General features: G+C 53.8%; 3 protein-coding genes across 3 annotated transcripts; 2 read left to right on the top strand and 1 right to left on the bottom strand.

The window, feature by feature from the left end:
* Nucleotides 1-265: 265 nt before the first annotated feature.
* IUM83_12966 (uncharacterized protein) lies at nt 266-2,352 on the top strand (the record flags this gene model as incomplete). The annotated part of the gene is made up of 9 exons (XM_067937614.1): nt 266-511; nt 589-772; nt 847-1,056; nt 1,140-1,537; nt 1,610-1,704; nt 1,773-1,827; nt 1,905-1,974; nt 2,061-2,141; nt 2,219-2,352. 9 exons carry the CDS (start codon nt 266-268, stop codon nt 2,350-2,352), a joined length of 1,473 nt encoding a protein of 490 aa, XP_067795725.1.
* Nucleotides 2,353-2,950: 598 nt separating this feature from the next.
* IUM83_12965 (putative secreted RxLR effector protein) lies at nt 2,951-3,679 on the top strand (the record flags this gene model as incomplete). Its single annotated transcript, XM_067937613.1, has 1 exon — nt 2,951-3,679. The coding sequence occupies one exon, from the start codon at nt 2,951-2,953 to the stop codon at nt 3,677-3,679; it is 729 nt and encodes a 242-aa protein (XP_067795728.1).
* Nucleotides 3,680-6,436: 2,757 nt separating this feature from the next.
* Nucleotides 6,437-12,715, bottom strand: IUM83_12964 (putative transmembrane protein; the record flags this gene model as incomplete). Its single annotated transcript, XM_067937612.1, has 1 exon — nt 6,437-12,715. One exon carries the CDS (start codon nt 12,713-12,715, stop codon nt 6,437-6,439), a length of 6,279 nt encoding a protein of 2,092 aa, XP_067795727.1.
* Nucleotides 12,716-14,324: the final 1,609 nt, after the last annotated feature.

Raw genomic sequence — 14,324 nt, 5'->3', positions numbered from 1 at the left:
TGTCTGGGGTTGACTACTTGGTATCGTGTATGGAAAGTCGAACGCTTCTATACGGGACGGGCACCTGAAAATTGGACCCATGAATTATGACCAGTACAATATTAATAACGTTAGTTCGGCAGTAGCGTGGGCGATAAGTTGAAAAGCGTAAAAACAACAAACTCCGAAATCCATGTTTTACAAAATCAAGTATGCACACGTCACATGCTGCGTTTTTATTCCGTAGGACACTGGAATCGTCATTTTTGGCAGCAACGCATACAGGATGATGTCGCTAGACGAGGCCGCGGCGCCCGGCGAGCAGCACCCGCTCAAGACGGCGGCGGCGGTGCCCAGCAGCGCGCGCTTGTCGGGGCCGCGACAGGAGCGGCAGAGGGTCCAGCGCGCGGCCACGTTCACGGCCTTCGTGGGCCTGGGGCTGGCCTCGTGGCTGCTCACCAACGTGACGTACGTGGAGCTGGGCGTGTTCCTGCGGGAGCTGCCCGAGCACTACCGGATCTACGCGTACTCGGTAGAGTGACACAAGAACGAGCGGTAGGGCGCCCTACAACTTTTTACAATTTTGTTGTACTGTTATGTGAAAAGTAGATCCTCGCCCTGGAGTCGGCCAACATGTACCCGATGCTCTACATGCTGTTCAACGCTCAGCAGCAGCTGCTGAGCCAGGCCACCGTGATCTGGTGGATCTTGGGGCAGGGCGTGGTGGTGGCCGTGATCATGAGTCTGCTCTGGGGGCAGACCGCCTCCGTCTTTGGGGAAAAACACAGTGTTGGTAGGGTATTCTACCGCTGCAAGACGTCCGATCACCGTGTTCATCAATTGTTTTCTTTGCATGTAAAATTGCAGCGATGCTCTTGCTGACGCACTTTGGGGGCATGGTGAGCACGACGTCCAGTGTGGTGTTCTACCCTTTCGTGGCCAGCTTCCCGCCGCTCTTCACGAGTGCTCTGGCGACGGGGGAAGGACTTAGTGGGTCGCTCGCGGCCCTGTTGGGTATTGTTCAGGACCCGGGAGGTGTTTTGCGGTTTTCCGTCTCGGCGTTCTACCTCATCTGCGGTAGGTGGACATCGATTCCGCGCCATCGACTCTGGATCTAAGTTTCTTTTTTATTGTACTAATGGTGGGGTTGCAATGTCCAGCGACAATTATGGTTTTGTCGCTCGTAGCATTCGCTTTTCTGCAGTGCCACCCATGGGCACAAGAAGTGAAAGTCTTAGAGGAGAAAGGGTTATCTGCTACCGGGTCGGTTCAGGACCACAAGGAGCAATATGACTTGGAACTTGATGAGCGAGCTGACCAAGAGGCAGAAGAAGACACGTTGCTCTCGCAGAGCTCGTGTGGTAGCTGCCCCAACTCGTCAAGTGCAAGTACCGTGACGATTCCTTCGCCCTCGTCGTCGTCACAGAGCGCTGGAGCGATATCTGGGGCTGCCGAATTTCGACAGGTGTGGCCGTTGTTGGCTTGTCAGTGGGTCCTGGCAGCCTTTTCGTTTGGCTGGCTGCCTTCTACCATGCCCTACGTGTACAAGAAATTCGCAGTACGTTTTGCAGCCACCTCCTATTTCATTGCAGATATTTCACTCCTGCTAACTGAAGTTTTCGGCATGAAGCCGATAGACGACGCAGAGGCGGCGACTGCACGTTTCCAAACTACTGCCAGTCTCGCTGCGCTGATCCTATCCCCGCTAGCTAGTATTATCACGACGTAAGTGTCATTTCGAGGGGCAATACGTTGGAAGTATCTGCTAACGTTGTGACTTTTGTTTGGGATAGATGGCTGCGGCTCTATTACGTCCGGACTATGACGCTCGCTCTGGTAGTACTTGCGGTAAGCAAGGCATCGTTTGGGCTGACAATTGGCTGCCGTACTGATGGGTTCCTTTGGATTATGCGTACGAGTTCTAGTTGCTACTTTTGTCATTCTCCCTAACGTCCAAGCCACTGCTAAGTGACGAAAAGCACGGATATTTGCTTCGTGGGTAGTTTGCACCTTGGTTGCTGCTACTACGTATGGTTTTGCTAACAATATGTTTTTGTTGTTAACGATATGAATGTGTGTAGCACTTCTAATTCACATCTTCTACCTCGTTGGATGTGCTTATACCCAAACAATGCTGTATCTTACGCTAAAACGCGCTGGAGGTGGGCTGTAGACTTGTGCAGTTCCGTCCTATGCAACTCTGACTCACTGTAGCCTGTTCCAAAATTCTGCTCCGCAGATCTGAAGCATTCAACAAGTTTTGCGCGGCGCGTGTACCAATGGAATGGTTTATCAACACAGCTGGGTGCCATGTTCGGCACTGCTATTGCTTTCCCGCTTGTCTTTTGGTGTGAAAGCCTGTTTACTGAGTGAACAACTACTCAATCAACTGAAATAGATAACGTAGGATAATCGTCATTTTTACGCACGATCGAGCCACGAAGTCAGCCCCCGCCATTTGTTCGGAATGTGAGGCCTCCACCACTTCGCACTCCAAGAAACTTCAAACCTCCATTCTTCAGCTTTAGCTATCGTATGGCTCACTCTCTTCGCGCCAATTCCTCCCGTCCCAGACCAAATCAATTCAACATCTACGAAGGTGTTCAGCACTTGGCGATGAAGTATGGGAATGTGAATATCGCTTAAATATCCATCACTTCTGCAGATATAACGATTGCGTTAGATCTGCAGGAAATTGCACAGATCTAACGCGAACATACCTCTCGAGCAATTGATTGCGTTAGACTTGACGATGAATGTATTTCAGCGGTAATACAGCACTGTCTGTTTCCATACGGTGTCCATACGTCCAACACTCAACTTAGGCATTCCACAGCCTCCGATAGTTCCTTAGCTCGTTGCACATGATAGTGTAATTTCCCGAGTATTTTACGCTCCTCGCGTGAATCGTTGTCGTGCACTCACTTCGGAAGTTTCACTCAAGGTGTCGAGTCTCCCTCAATCGTTCAGCATGGGGGCCGGCCATGTCGTGCTAGTGGTAGCCTGCTTCCTCCTCATTGTCACTCACGCCTTCGCTGCCTCGCCCAGCCGAATCAAACTTTCACTCCCGACCGAGCACGAGGATGTTAACGGTAACAGGTTGCTGCGAGTCGCGGGCACCGATTCATCCGATGCCGAAGACAGGGGTCTCATTTCGTCGGTCAAGTCCATCACGTCGAACATCAAAACGTCGACAAAGACGTCGTATTGGGCCAAGGTCGGGAGGACCAATGCCCAAGTCAGAGAAAAGCTCGGCCTTGTGGGTCTAACAGGCAAGGCGCTCGCGGAACATCCGAACTATGGGGCCTACAGTTCATTCTTGTACAAGCAAGAGGGGGAAAAACTCAACCGCTGGCTGAGTGACAACAAACAGACGGAAGATGTTTGGAAATCGTTGAGGCTGGACCAAATGACCGCCAAGCAACGCGAGGTCTCCGATGCGCTGCGGATCTACAAGCGTTATGCGCTCAAGTTCGACAACAAGGTGGATCATAACTTGGACAGTCTTTTCGAGCGTGCAGTCTCTGTGGGCAAGAATTCCGACGACGAAATGGCTGTGAAAATCAGGCTATGGGTCGACAAAGGCCGCACCCCCTATTTTGTCAGGCGGGTGCTAGGGCTGCCTAGGAAAAACTACGAGAACGACAAGTACTTCAAGGCATTCATGATAGCGTCTGGCAGGCTCAAGCAAGGCTTCTAAGTAGAGGTTCTGAGTAACCAATTTCCCCCTACCGCCTCATAGTTTTTTTTTTTCGTTTCACTTTTCATTAACACCTGACGCCCGCACTATTTTACATGTAGTACGCATATTAAATACTCCCATTTTCAATCATCATCACACACACGTAAGATCTGATCACTTCCAAAGCAACTTGAAAACTTACACGTGGTCGAATAAATATCTCCCCCACCGGAAAGAAACCTCTTGTGGTAACCTCAGCTTCGCTCAAGAATCATTAGGTTAGTGAGCGACGTAATTAGGTACCGAAAGCGATGCAGTGCACTAATTCATTCATGGATGGCGTGAAGTTAGTTAAACTAACTCATTAAAAGTGATACGGTGCACTAGATCGCACTGTGTACTCTGATGAGAGCTCATTCTTTGCAGTGTCGTCTGGAAACTTCTTCGCGCGAGTTCGAGTGTATAGTGTTCTTTGCCACCTTGCCTTCGCGGCCCAGTTTTCAACTGAATCTGAGCACGAGAGCATCAACAGCGCAAAGTTGCTGTGAGCCGATGCGGAAAGGGCTAACGTGGACTCATCCGATGCCAAGGACGCGTAGATTAAGGCCGTCGTGCATGCATCGAGAACCGCAACTTCGGTCATGTCAGCGAAAACGACGCAGTGGACCAACGCTGGGAGGGCCTACGTTCATCCGGACCCGCAATCTTGTGTAAATATCAGCGAGTCTCGGAAGTTGCAGCTTTTTCCTCGACGGAGATCTGCTCGATCGCAAGCTCCGTCATGTCCTCCAGCTTCAACATTTTCCAAACATCCTTCGTCTGCTTGTCCACAACCAGCGTGTGATCTTCACACCTTCCGTCTTGTACAGGTAATTTTTGTAGGCCTTGCACTTAGGGCTGTTCTGAGTGCTTCTCCATCAGTCCCTACAAGCCAAGCTTCTCTAAGACTTGTTCGTAAGTTTTGCCGAAGTTGACCCAATACGGTGTTTTCACTGACGTTTTAGCTTTCGACGCGAGGTACTTGGCCGACAACAAGTCACCTCTCTCCTCGAGTCGGGATCTGCTGCCCCCACGGTTCGCAGCAATCATTCGCCACTAATGACTCCGTCGGGCTTCGACAAGGATACTTTGATTCGACTGGACCCTGCCGCAGCGATGAGCATATCAGTACCAGCGAGGAAAGCCAGCAGCACGATGCAGTAGATGGGAGTTAAAAGGAGAAAAGATAGTGAGTGGTGGGCGCTTTAGTGCTACTTAACGCCCAGCGAGGAAATTGGAAAGCGGTTGGGTTTCAGCACCAGCACACATCATTGAGTATCTGCAAGCCGATACGTTATCAATCTCGTATCGCTTTTTTGCGATGTTCCAGCGTTTCACATTAACGCCGCTGTGTTCTCACTCGAGCTGAGCGGTTCCACTCATCAAAAGCGTTATGCGAACTGGCTCAGCACGCACGAGATTTGAGTTTGGGCGGTGTAAATAACCAACTGTTGTCTTATCAATGGTGTCGGAGCTGTCTTGAGATGTATGACTGGGAGAAAAGATGAAAAGCGAAAAACGTAAGCGGTTAAAGCCGATGTTAGCTGCACAGCAAACAGTACCGTTTGCAAATTGTTTGTTACGAAGTAACGCTACATAGTGACTCTGGTCAACGTGTTAGAGACCACTGGTCTATCTGGAAGCGAACTCCTAGTTAAGGCGTGGGCGAAGCGTGAGCTTGAGTTTTTACATGTCCTGCTTTCCTGGACTCGGATGAATAATAATCTGGAGGCAGGCAAACAAAAAATTGTTTGCAATCAGCACTTCCCGCGGACAGCTTGCCAGGTCGCGTTGTAGTGTACACGTACTACAAATTGTTACAATACGCTTTACGAATTTGATCGAAACATGTTGAGACCCATTTGAGGAAGCTGCTGCACGGATAACTGGTTGAAACGAGAATTGAAGACACCTAAGAGGTCAGCACTGACGACTTGCTTGGGATGCAGAGAATTATTTGGTATACGGCATCTGCCGGGTTGAATTAATTGAACTTCCTAGAGAGAGTATTCACACAAGATGGAGAAAACTGAAGGCAAACAAGGTACTTTTAGGTTTAGATCATGATAGGGGGCTGGAAAGTACTAAGTGCTTGAAGGTCATACATATTACATGTAGTGCAGTATCATCGTACTGGCATGATGCAGGTAGACCCTGAAACGCATCGATATCACTAGTTCCCCTCCGACACCTCATTCAACACCAAGCGCACATAGGCCCCGTGTGCGCTAAGCTTTCCATCCACCAATCCAGCTCACAACCTTGTAGTCTCTACCAAGAAGTTTTACTGGAACTTGTAGTTGGGGCTGTTCTCCAGCGCTTTATCAGTAGTCAGCCAAGCCGAGCGTTTCCTTGACGTATCCCCCCCCCAGTGACGAGAAGTACCCTCAAATAGTTGTCCTGGAGAGCAACCAGTACATCATGACATTCAAGTCGTGGAAGACGCTCTTGGGACTTGACGTAATCTCAAAAGCAAGTCTGGCTTGAGAAGCTTCGGCATGGCTTACAATATGGGGCTTCCTAGCGACGGGGATAACGCGTATCGTGATGACCGCTGCATAGCCCATTCGAGGATGGGAACTTGAACGTATCACTTTGATCCTTCTTGGTTGGTGTTTTCAGAATATGTACTGCTTGGGCATCTTGAAAGCTGGCTCAATGTGCACACACTTGACTCCGATGCCCGTCTGGTTCGACAACCAGTACGCTTGTATTATCAACAAGAATCAAACACTACTACAGATAGACGGACGACAGCATCGCACTGGATGACGGACGCGGTGCTTGGCTGTCGTCTAGCGGACTGGGGCTGGGGACGTACTCCTCGTGGCTATTCCTTCTGCCAATGCCGCCGTCGCTGTTGGTACTGGGTCCGTGCACCACAGTCTCCGTCCAATACTGCGCTGTCAGGTGTGAGAGTACGAGGTGATCCGCCACGGTCACCACACTAGCCATTCTCGAGAGCACCACGTCACATACAACTAGCAACGGCATCGTGGGGGGCAGCATACTTCCGGCGCTAGGTAACTGCTTGCTCACAGCGAGTGACCACACAGTGCGTGCCAGCGCCAGCGTCACGTGAGTGCTGCCGCCTAAGAAGCTGCTAAGCAGCGACAACAGCCCCATCGAGAAGTAGTCCGACGTGGTCAAGTGTAGCTCTTGAGACGTCGAGGTCTCCATCAGCCACAAAAGCAGCAGCGGCAGGTACAATGCACGGGCGTTCCGCGTGAGCACTGTCGCCACGGCGGTGACCAACTGAGCAGCGGAACGAGTCACCGTGAGCACACGCGCGTAGCACTGCATCGTGACGGGGGCTGTCAGCACCAAGTTGTCTGTCGAAAACGCGAACAGGAATGTCGGCACGAACGCCCTCGCCGTTGTCAGCACTGGAACTTGACGACTAGAGAACACTCGGAGCAACACGGGGAGTACGAGCACGGCATGCAGGATGATCACGATCAGCACACCGACGATCAGAGAAGTCATGGGGGACGTGAACGAGCGCCACTCGCGGTGGTGGAGCACCATGTTCCCCAACGTCAGCGAGAAGAAGCCCACCGGTGCAAGGTACCGCTCCATGGGGCGCACCAACCACTCCAAAGCGAGCTGAAGCTCCATCAAAATGCTGACAATATAATGGCGAGGCTGGCCAGGGTCCCCATTTCTTCTCGCCGACTCGAACATCGCGGCTTGGGCATCCCGTCGCAGTCGCAGGATCCGCTTCCCACAGAAGTATCCCAGTACCAAGGCAAACGTGATCAGTCCGCACATCGAGGCCATCTCATCGCTCGCCACGTCCGTAAACTGCAAAGCCAAGTTGTCCAGCGTCAGCGCCGATAACAATGAGGTAGTTATGTTTCCACTTGAGCCAAATGATGTCGGGTAGTATGGCACCGACGGCGGTGTGGCAAACACATTGGACACCTCTTGCAATGCAAATACGGCCGGGCCACTGCCGGTCACGACGGTGGAGTTGGTGTTGACTTCGTCGTACAGTGGTAACGTCAACGAAGCGTTGGAACACGCGAATACGCCATTACTAGCACGCTGAAGATACTCGCCGTCGTTCATGCACAGCAACCCGACGGCTCCGCTAGGCAGTGGAGATACACCAACAGCGGCGGATAGCGCCATTGCCTCGGGAATGGCCGTGTTGCTATTTCCTCGGAACCACCCGAATTTGTGCGTCATCCACATGGCCACGATTCCTTCAGCAGCAGCCAACATCGCCAGCAGCAGCGCATACCCGATCGAGCGGAAACTCAACACCAACGTAGTTTTGTCAGCGCAGCCCACGAGATCAGCCAACGCCGTCACCACGTAACAAAACAATAGCGGAGTGGTCACCGCACTCCATACCCGCACAAACAACTGTCCAGGCAACAGCATCCAGCGCACCGCAGTAGCAAGCACCAGCTCCCCATTACTGTCTTGCAGTCCCCGCACATCGTCAGCGGACAAGTTGAAAACGTTTCCATTAAACGCCACAGCACTCACGAGGATCACGCCGAGTGATAAGCCCAACATCGCGCAAACCGCAAGAATAAGCCATTGGCGAGCCCATGTGCCATTACTCTCCATCATCGCCTTCTTTCGACGCTGCAGCAGCGGCCTGTTTAGCTCTGGCACCTTGAATGGCGTCTCGTAAAACCCGTCCTGGTCATAACCCCTTGGCAGAGCTGCGGGAGCAGTGCAATGTGATTGTGGAGAGGTGATCTCGCCACTGTGTTGTCTGGCATTTCGAGCGGGCAAGAAGCGACGCAGTGTGCTAGCTAGCGAAGCCGACAAACTCTGGACGCGTTCGGCCAGCGTGGGCCGCTGTGAGAACGTCACGTGGGAGGCATCTAACGAATCTTCAGCAACCGAACGCTTCACTCCTTTAAACCCGCTTCCCGTCTTCCATAGGAATCCGCTGGTAGCGCCGAAGCCCACCGGTGACTTCCCTGGCGATCTACCAGCTGCACCGAACGCGTGGGAAAACACAAATGGTGACGCAGAGAGACTGGGAGACTCATTCGCCGAGAGTCTCGGCAGTGTCGGTGTAAATGACAGGTTGTCTGCACGCCTTCCTGCACCAAATCCGCTTGCGTCTGCTGAAGCGTTGGCTTTCAATTCACGCGGTCGCTCTTTCTCCTCCAAGTGTGGATGCTTGTCGGCAGCCTGTGGGCTTAGACCGTAGTTGTGGGGGACTGGGATGACATCGGACGGGATTGAGCGCGTCGCTGTGGTGCCCGTGCTTGTAGTTCTACTTGTCATCCCCATCGCACCCTGTCTACAGGCCTCTCGTTCTTGCTGAGGCGTCATCGGTGCATCGCTTTCCAAGTGCCACCCCGGTCGCTTGCCGCCATTACGCAGATTCTTGAGGTCGATGATCTTGGTCCCTTTGTTGCCATCGAGAGCGAAAGCGCGCGACCCCGCCTGCGCATCATCCATGCACTCCATTACGGTCGTGCGCGAGCGAGTTAAACGGGTAGTCAAGCGATGGACCTCGCGCTCGTCAATGCCGTCATCTTGTTTCCGCCGGAAGAAGTCCTCCACCTTGCGCTGAGCTGCGAGGTGCATCGCGCGACTATCACTTTTCGAGCGCTCCAATTTCACGGCCAGTAGCTGGGACTTGGACGTTTTGGTGGCATCACCTCGCAGTCTTTGCTTGGCCTCTAGTTCAGCTTGGTCCTGAGCTGCCTTGGAAGGAACGCCATTGTTTTGTGAGGCTTCAAGGCTGTTCACCGAGCCACGATAAACGCCAGTGAAGTCGAGACGATCCGCAGTGCCAGTCGACGACGCAACAGAGGAACGAGTTATGAACGACATGTTCAATGGGGACCCCGATACGGGGGACGACTGGGCACCACTCTTTGCGGATAGCACTGAAGACGAGAGCGAGCCTCGCCCACGAGGTCCAATGTTGATCTTGAGCGGAGGTGCCAGTGGAGCCAAAGCACCAGGTGCCACGTCACCCGCCTCCGTTTCCTCTGACCGTGTGTCTGCGCGAACATCGCGCGTTTTGATAGCGGCCAGAAGCGCAGCTGAAGAGAATTTCTTAGCACCAAGTGTTTTCGCTGGAGATGGCGCTGAGAGGGGTTCGGAGGGCTTCGTCCCCTTGGCGTCACTGGTACTCGGGAGCAGTGGCACCTTCTCCGACGCTTTAATGAGATTTTGCCGAGTGGCAGCTGCTGCAGCTAACGTGCGCTGCTCTACCTTCTCCTGTTGTTTCGTTGCTGGCTTCGCCGTCGACAAGCGCGTAGCCGCACTGAAAGAGACGAACGGGAGCTCGTCACTTGCAGTCGAAGATTGTGATATCGCCGAGGATGCCAAGGAGCTTACTAAGCTCGTCCCGGTTGCACTTGCGCTTGCGCTGCCGTACTCTCCGTCAGGCTCAAGTCCATCGTGGTCCACCAAAGTGCTAAAACTCTGATCCACCCCCACGGAAACGGCGAGGAGATTGCTGTAGCTGTGGTCAAATGCGTCGGCGGTCTTGGAGATGACAATTGACTGAATTCCGCTGTTATCCTGCGGTATGATGTCGCTGCTGCGTCTTTCGTTTTGGTCGCCCACGTTGTCCCCGAGAATGGCGACATTTGCGAACGAGTCGTCTGCCGACGGGCGGGAGTCCAGTGACAGTGAGCTCTCCGATAAAAAGGTCTGCTGGACGTCGTCGACGAAGAAGTCGGCCTGTGAGAACGAAGACGACGCCGATGCACGCTCCTCGAATGTACTGCTAAGTCGATTGCCTTGCTGTTCACTTTTCAAAGCTGCAGCTTGCGGTGACACCGGATGGTCAGCCAACGGTCCGACCTCTTCATCAAAGGCGTGCTTGCTCTCTCGAAAGTCTACACTCCAGGACCCGCCGCTAGTCAGCCGACGCTGGCGCGTATACCCGTCGTGACCTGATACCGTCGACGAGACACTGGAATGCCGAGACAGAGACGGAATGGGGATGCCAGTGATCGGATAGCCGTTTGGCTTTGAGTCGTGATCGTGATCAACGCTTTTGCCGGTGGCTTGAGACGACTCAATGGATTCTGCTATTGGCATAGCGCTAGCGATGTCAACGGCTGTAGGGGGTAACTTTGTCTTTGCCGTCTCCACTGATGGCGTAGCGACTAGTGCTGCCGCGGTATCAGCTTCCGTTTTGGTGTCAGCTGTTGGGGGCGCTGAAGACGCGCAGCTATCGGTCAGGACATTGTTGAAGCTTTCGTCCTGCGCAGCTATAACAGCAGCGTCCGCGTCGTGCAATCTGAACGACGAGTCAATCCCACCAAAGCCGAAGTCAACTGCATCGCTGGACCGAAAGAAGCTCGACGTACTCGGGCTCAGGAACGATGGTTCGTCTTCCTCTTCGTCGTAGCCAAATTCATCGCCACTCAAGACCTTGCTGTTCTCCTCCAGTACAACATCTGCGTTGCTGTTAGCTGAAATCCCATGAAGTCCACTTTGACTATCGTCACCGGGCAGCGTTGGTCGGTACACGAAGCTGCGGTCTTCCGTTGTGGTGATGTCTGTACCCACTGTGTGAGTGTGATCACATACTCCGTCGTCATCCGGCAGAGTCGGTCGATACACAAAGCTGTTGTCTGCAGCCGCATGTGCTTGATTTTGTGTCCCATTGTCGAGAGTTGGTCGATAGACGAAGCTGGTGTCTTCAGTCGTGGGGATACTGCTCTTCGCAGTTTCAGCATCCTGGGTTCCGCTCTCGTTGTCCGGCAAAGTTGGTCGGTAGACGAAGCTGGTATCAACGAAGCTGTTCGTACTCGCCGGCTGCTCTTGCTCAGCGTCTGGGACGTTGCTGTCGTTGCTAGGCACACTGGGTCGGTAGACGAAGCTGGTATCAACGAGGCTGCTGCTACTCGGCGCAGCTTCCACCGCAACCGGGGCTGTACTCGGTGCTTCCTCTTCGTCATCCGGCAAGCTGGGTCGGAACACGAAGCTGTTGTCCGCCGCCGTGAAGCTGGTGTCGCCGCCTGTGAAGCTCGGCTCGTCCGAGAAGCTGGGTCTTCTTTCGTCGAAGAAGCTGTCGCCGTAGTCCTCGTCGAAGCTCGGCGGCCTGGACGCCAGGCTCTCGTGCTGGTCACTCGCACGCTTGGCCTCAGCCTCAGCCTCCGCGTCGGCCTCCGTGAAGCTGGCGCCCGTGAAGCTGTTCTCGTCGTTGAAGCTCGGCCGCTCGTCCGCGTCGTCCTCGTCGCTCTTGTCGAACTCGGAGCCGGTGACGACGGACTCGCGCGTTATGGCGGCCTCCACCAGCTTCCTCGGGCCGCTGAGCCCGTCGTCCGCGCGGGCGTCAAAGACTCCGGGCTTGGCCAGCGTCAGGCGGAAGCTGCTGCTGTTTCTGCTGCTGGCCTCGTCCCTGCCGTCTGCGCCCGCCAGCGCCGGCGCGCGCTCCATCTTGAGCGACGTGTCGAGGTACGCGCGGTCGTCCGCCTGCTGCTGCATGCGCAGCAGCGCGCGCGTGTCGGCGTCGTCCTCGTCCTCGTCGTCGTCGCTGCTGTTGCTGCCGTCCGAGAGGAAGTCGGCGAACGCGCTCTCGGACTCGCGCACGCTGGTCTTGCGCCTCGGCGCGTCGCTGGCAGCGGCGACAGCGGCGTCGAGGCTCACGGCGCTCAGGCCCAGGTGGTCGCTCACCACGCGCTCCACCTTGGACACGAGCTCCAGCACGTCGTCCACGGACGCCGCGGCCTCGGGCTCAGCCTCAGCCTCAGCCTCTGCTGGCGGCCGGCGGCCCTGCGCCACGAGCTTGCGCGGCCCGGCGTCCTGCGCGTCCAGGTCGCGCGGCCGCGGCAGCGTGAGGCGGAAGCTGCTCGTGGACTCGGCCAGCTCGAAGGGCGCGTCGCTGTAGGCGCAGTCGTCCGCCTGCTGCTGCATGCGCAGCAGCGCGCGCGAGGCGGCGTCGTCCTCGTCCTCGTCGTCGCTGCTGTTGCTGCCGTCCGAGAGGAAGTCGGCGAACGAGCTCTCGGTCTCGCGCGCGCGCGTCTCGCGGCTCAGCGTGCGCCGAGGCTGCGGCGCGGCGGCGTCTGCCATTGCACTGCACAGAGGGAAGTGCCGCCCCCAAGCAGCGAGCCCTGCCCCGCCCCCCGCCATGCGGGCGACTAGAGCGACCGCCTCCGCATGTAGAGGAGCGTGGGAGCGTGTTCTGGTCCGAGGCAGCTGGCGGGTGCCAACCAGCTTATGATGGACGCACAGGAGGCGCCTGCAGTGCAGGAACTGTGACTCTATTTGCTAGAGCTACGTAGTAGATAGGTGGATGGATAGATGCATGGATGCATGGATATGTAGAGTGGTGGGGTCCATCAGATCTGGTGAGAGGAATTGTCGCCACAGGGTTGGAGCCCTCGGCCGAAAGATGGTGTTGTTTGAAAATCTTCACCTGGACCACCAAGGGGTACGAGCTTCAGTACAAGCACTACTAAACTGAGGAAGGCCTGCGCGCTAGGCGGCAGAAACTGAAGTGACGATGGAGGAGGCAACGCGCCACGCGCTCCAGTCAAAACCCCACGATAGATTGCCATTTGATTAAAGTATCGTCCTTGTATAGAGATTTTCAAACCACCCAGCAACATTTTGAATGGAGGTCGTTCGAGGTAAGGAATTGTGCTGCACATCATGTGTACCACATCGTTTTTAAAACTACGAACATGTTAAAACATGTCCGTACTTTTTAGGTAAATTCCAAATTACGTCGGTATTTTCAAACTAATTCCAGAATGTCTGTCCGTCAGGCGTATTTAACGAGAGCGCTAATAAGTATTAATAGCGTTTTAATTACACAGCGCTTCATCTCCCGATGAAACGGGTCTAATCCTCCACATTGTGCGAGTGGAGAAATTGCTGCCAATCACCACGGCCAAAGTGTAACCGTTGGATCAAGACATTATCCATTGTATCAAGAGGCAAGTAGATCGCAGAAAATGCTCCTTGCTTTGGATTGCTTAGGAGAAGGAGAAGATGATCTATACAAAGTCGACCTCCTCACGTCCCTAATGTGGTGCGAGACGGCCTGGAGTCATGTTGGTCCCGCGACGATACAGCACTGTTGGAATCATTCGGGACTTGTTAGCAAAACTAACATGAAATATATACTTCACTAATTCAATAAAAATATATGCCGTACCTCACAGAAAGAATGTGTTGGGTGCAGCTTGTTTGGCACTCTTGTTACCATTAGTTGAAAAGGCAAATATGCATTCTTTATGTTAAGATTTAGCTGGCACATTTCAAAAGTTGGAAAGCGTTCTGCAGCTTCCCTACTCAAGGGTTTCAGTTGTCTGATTCAGGAGGAGCGAATTGTAAGCCTCGTTGTCTTGCAGTCGACCCATGTACTCTTGAATCGACATAGATTTTTGCCGAATGCTATTGTAATGCTATTTTGGGCTTCTAACAGTAGGTAGGTAAAACGATAACACATAAATATTATGTTAACCAGCGATTGGAAACTGCTTTCTTTGTAGTTATCAAACGAAACCAAATGCTCGAAAATCTGGTTTTGGCTTCCTATTTGTTACGCATTCTTTCTGTGAGGTACGGTATATCGTATATAAATCAGGCGTCCCTAGTGCGCTCGAACCGAAGGTGACTGACGGATAGGTTTGCCTGTGTAGCAGCGGCACTTGCGGAGCTCGAAGTGGCGGAG

Source organism: Phytophthora cinnamomi (genome assembly GCF_018691715.1).
Source record: "Phytophthora cinnamomi strain GKB4 chromosome Unknown Contig19, whole genome shotgun sequence".
NCBI classification, from domain to species: Eukaryota; Oomycota; class Peronosporomycetes; order Peronosporales; family Peronosporaceae; genus Phytophthora; species Phytophthora cinnamomi.
Note: the sequence above shows the minus strand (reverse complement) of the source record. Positions and strands in the feature narration are given on the sequence as shown.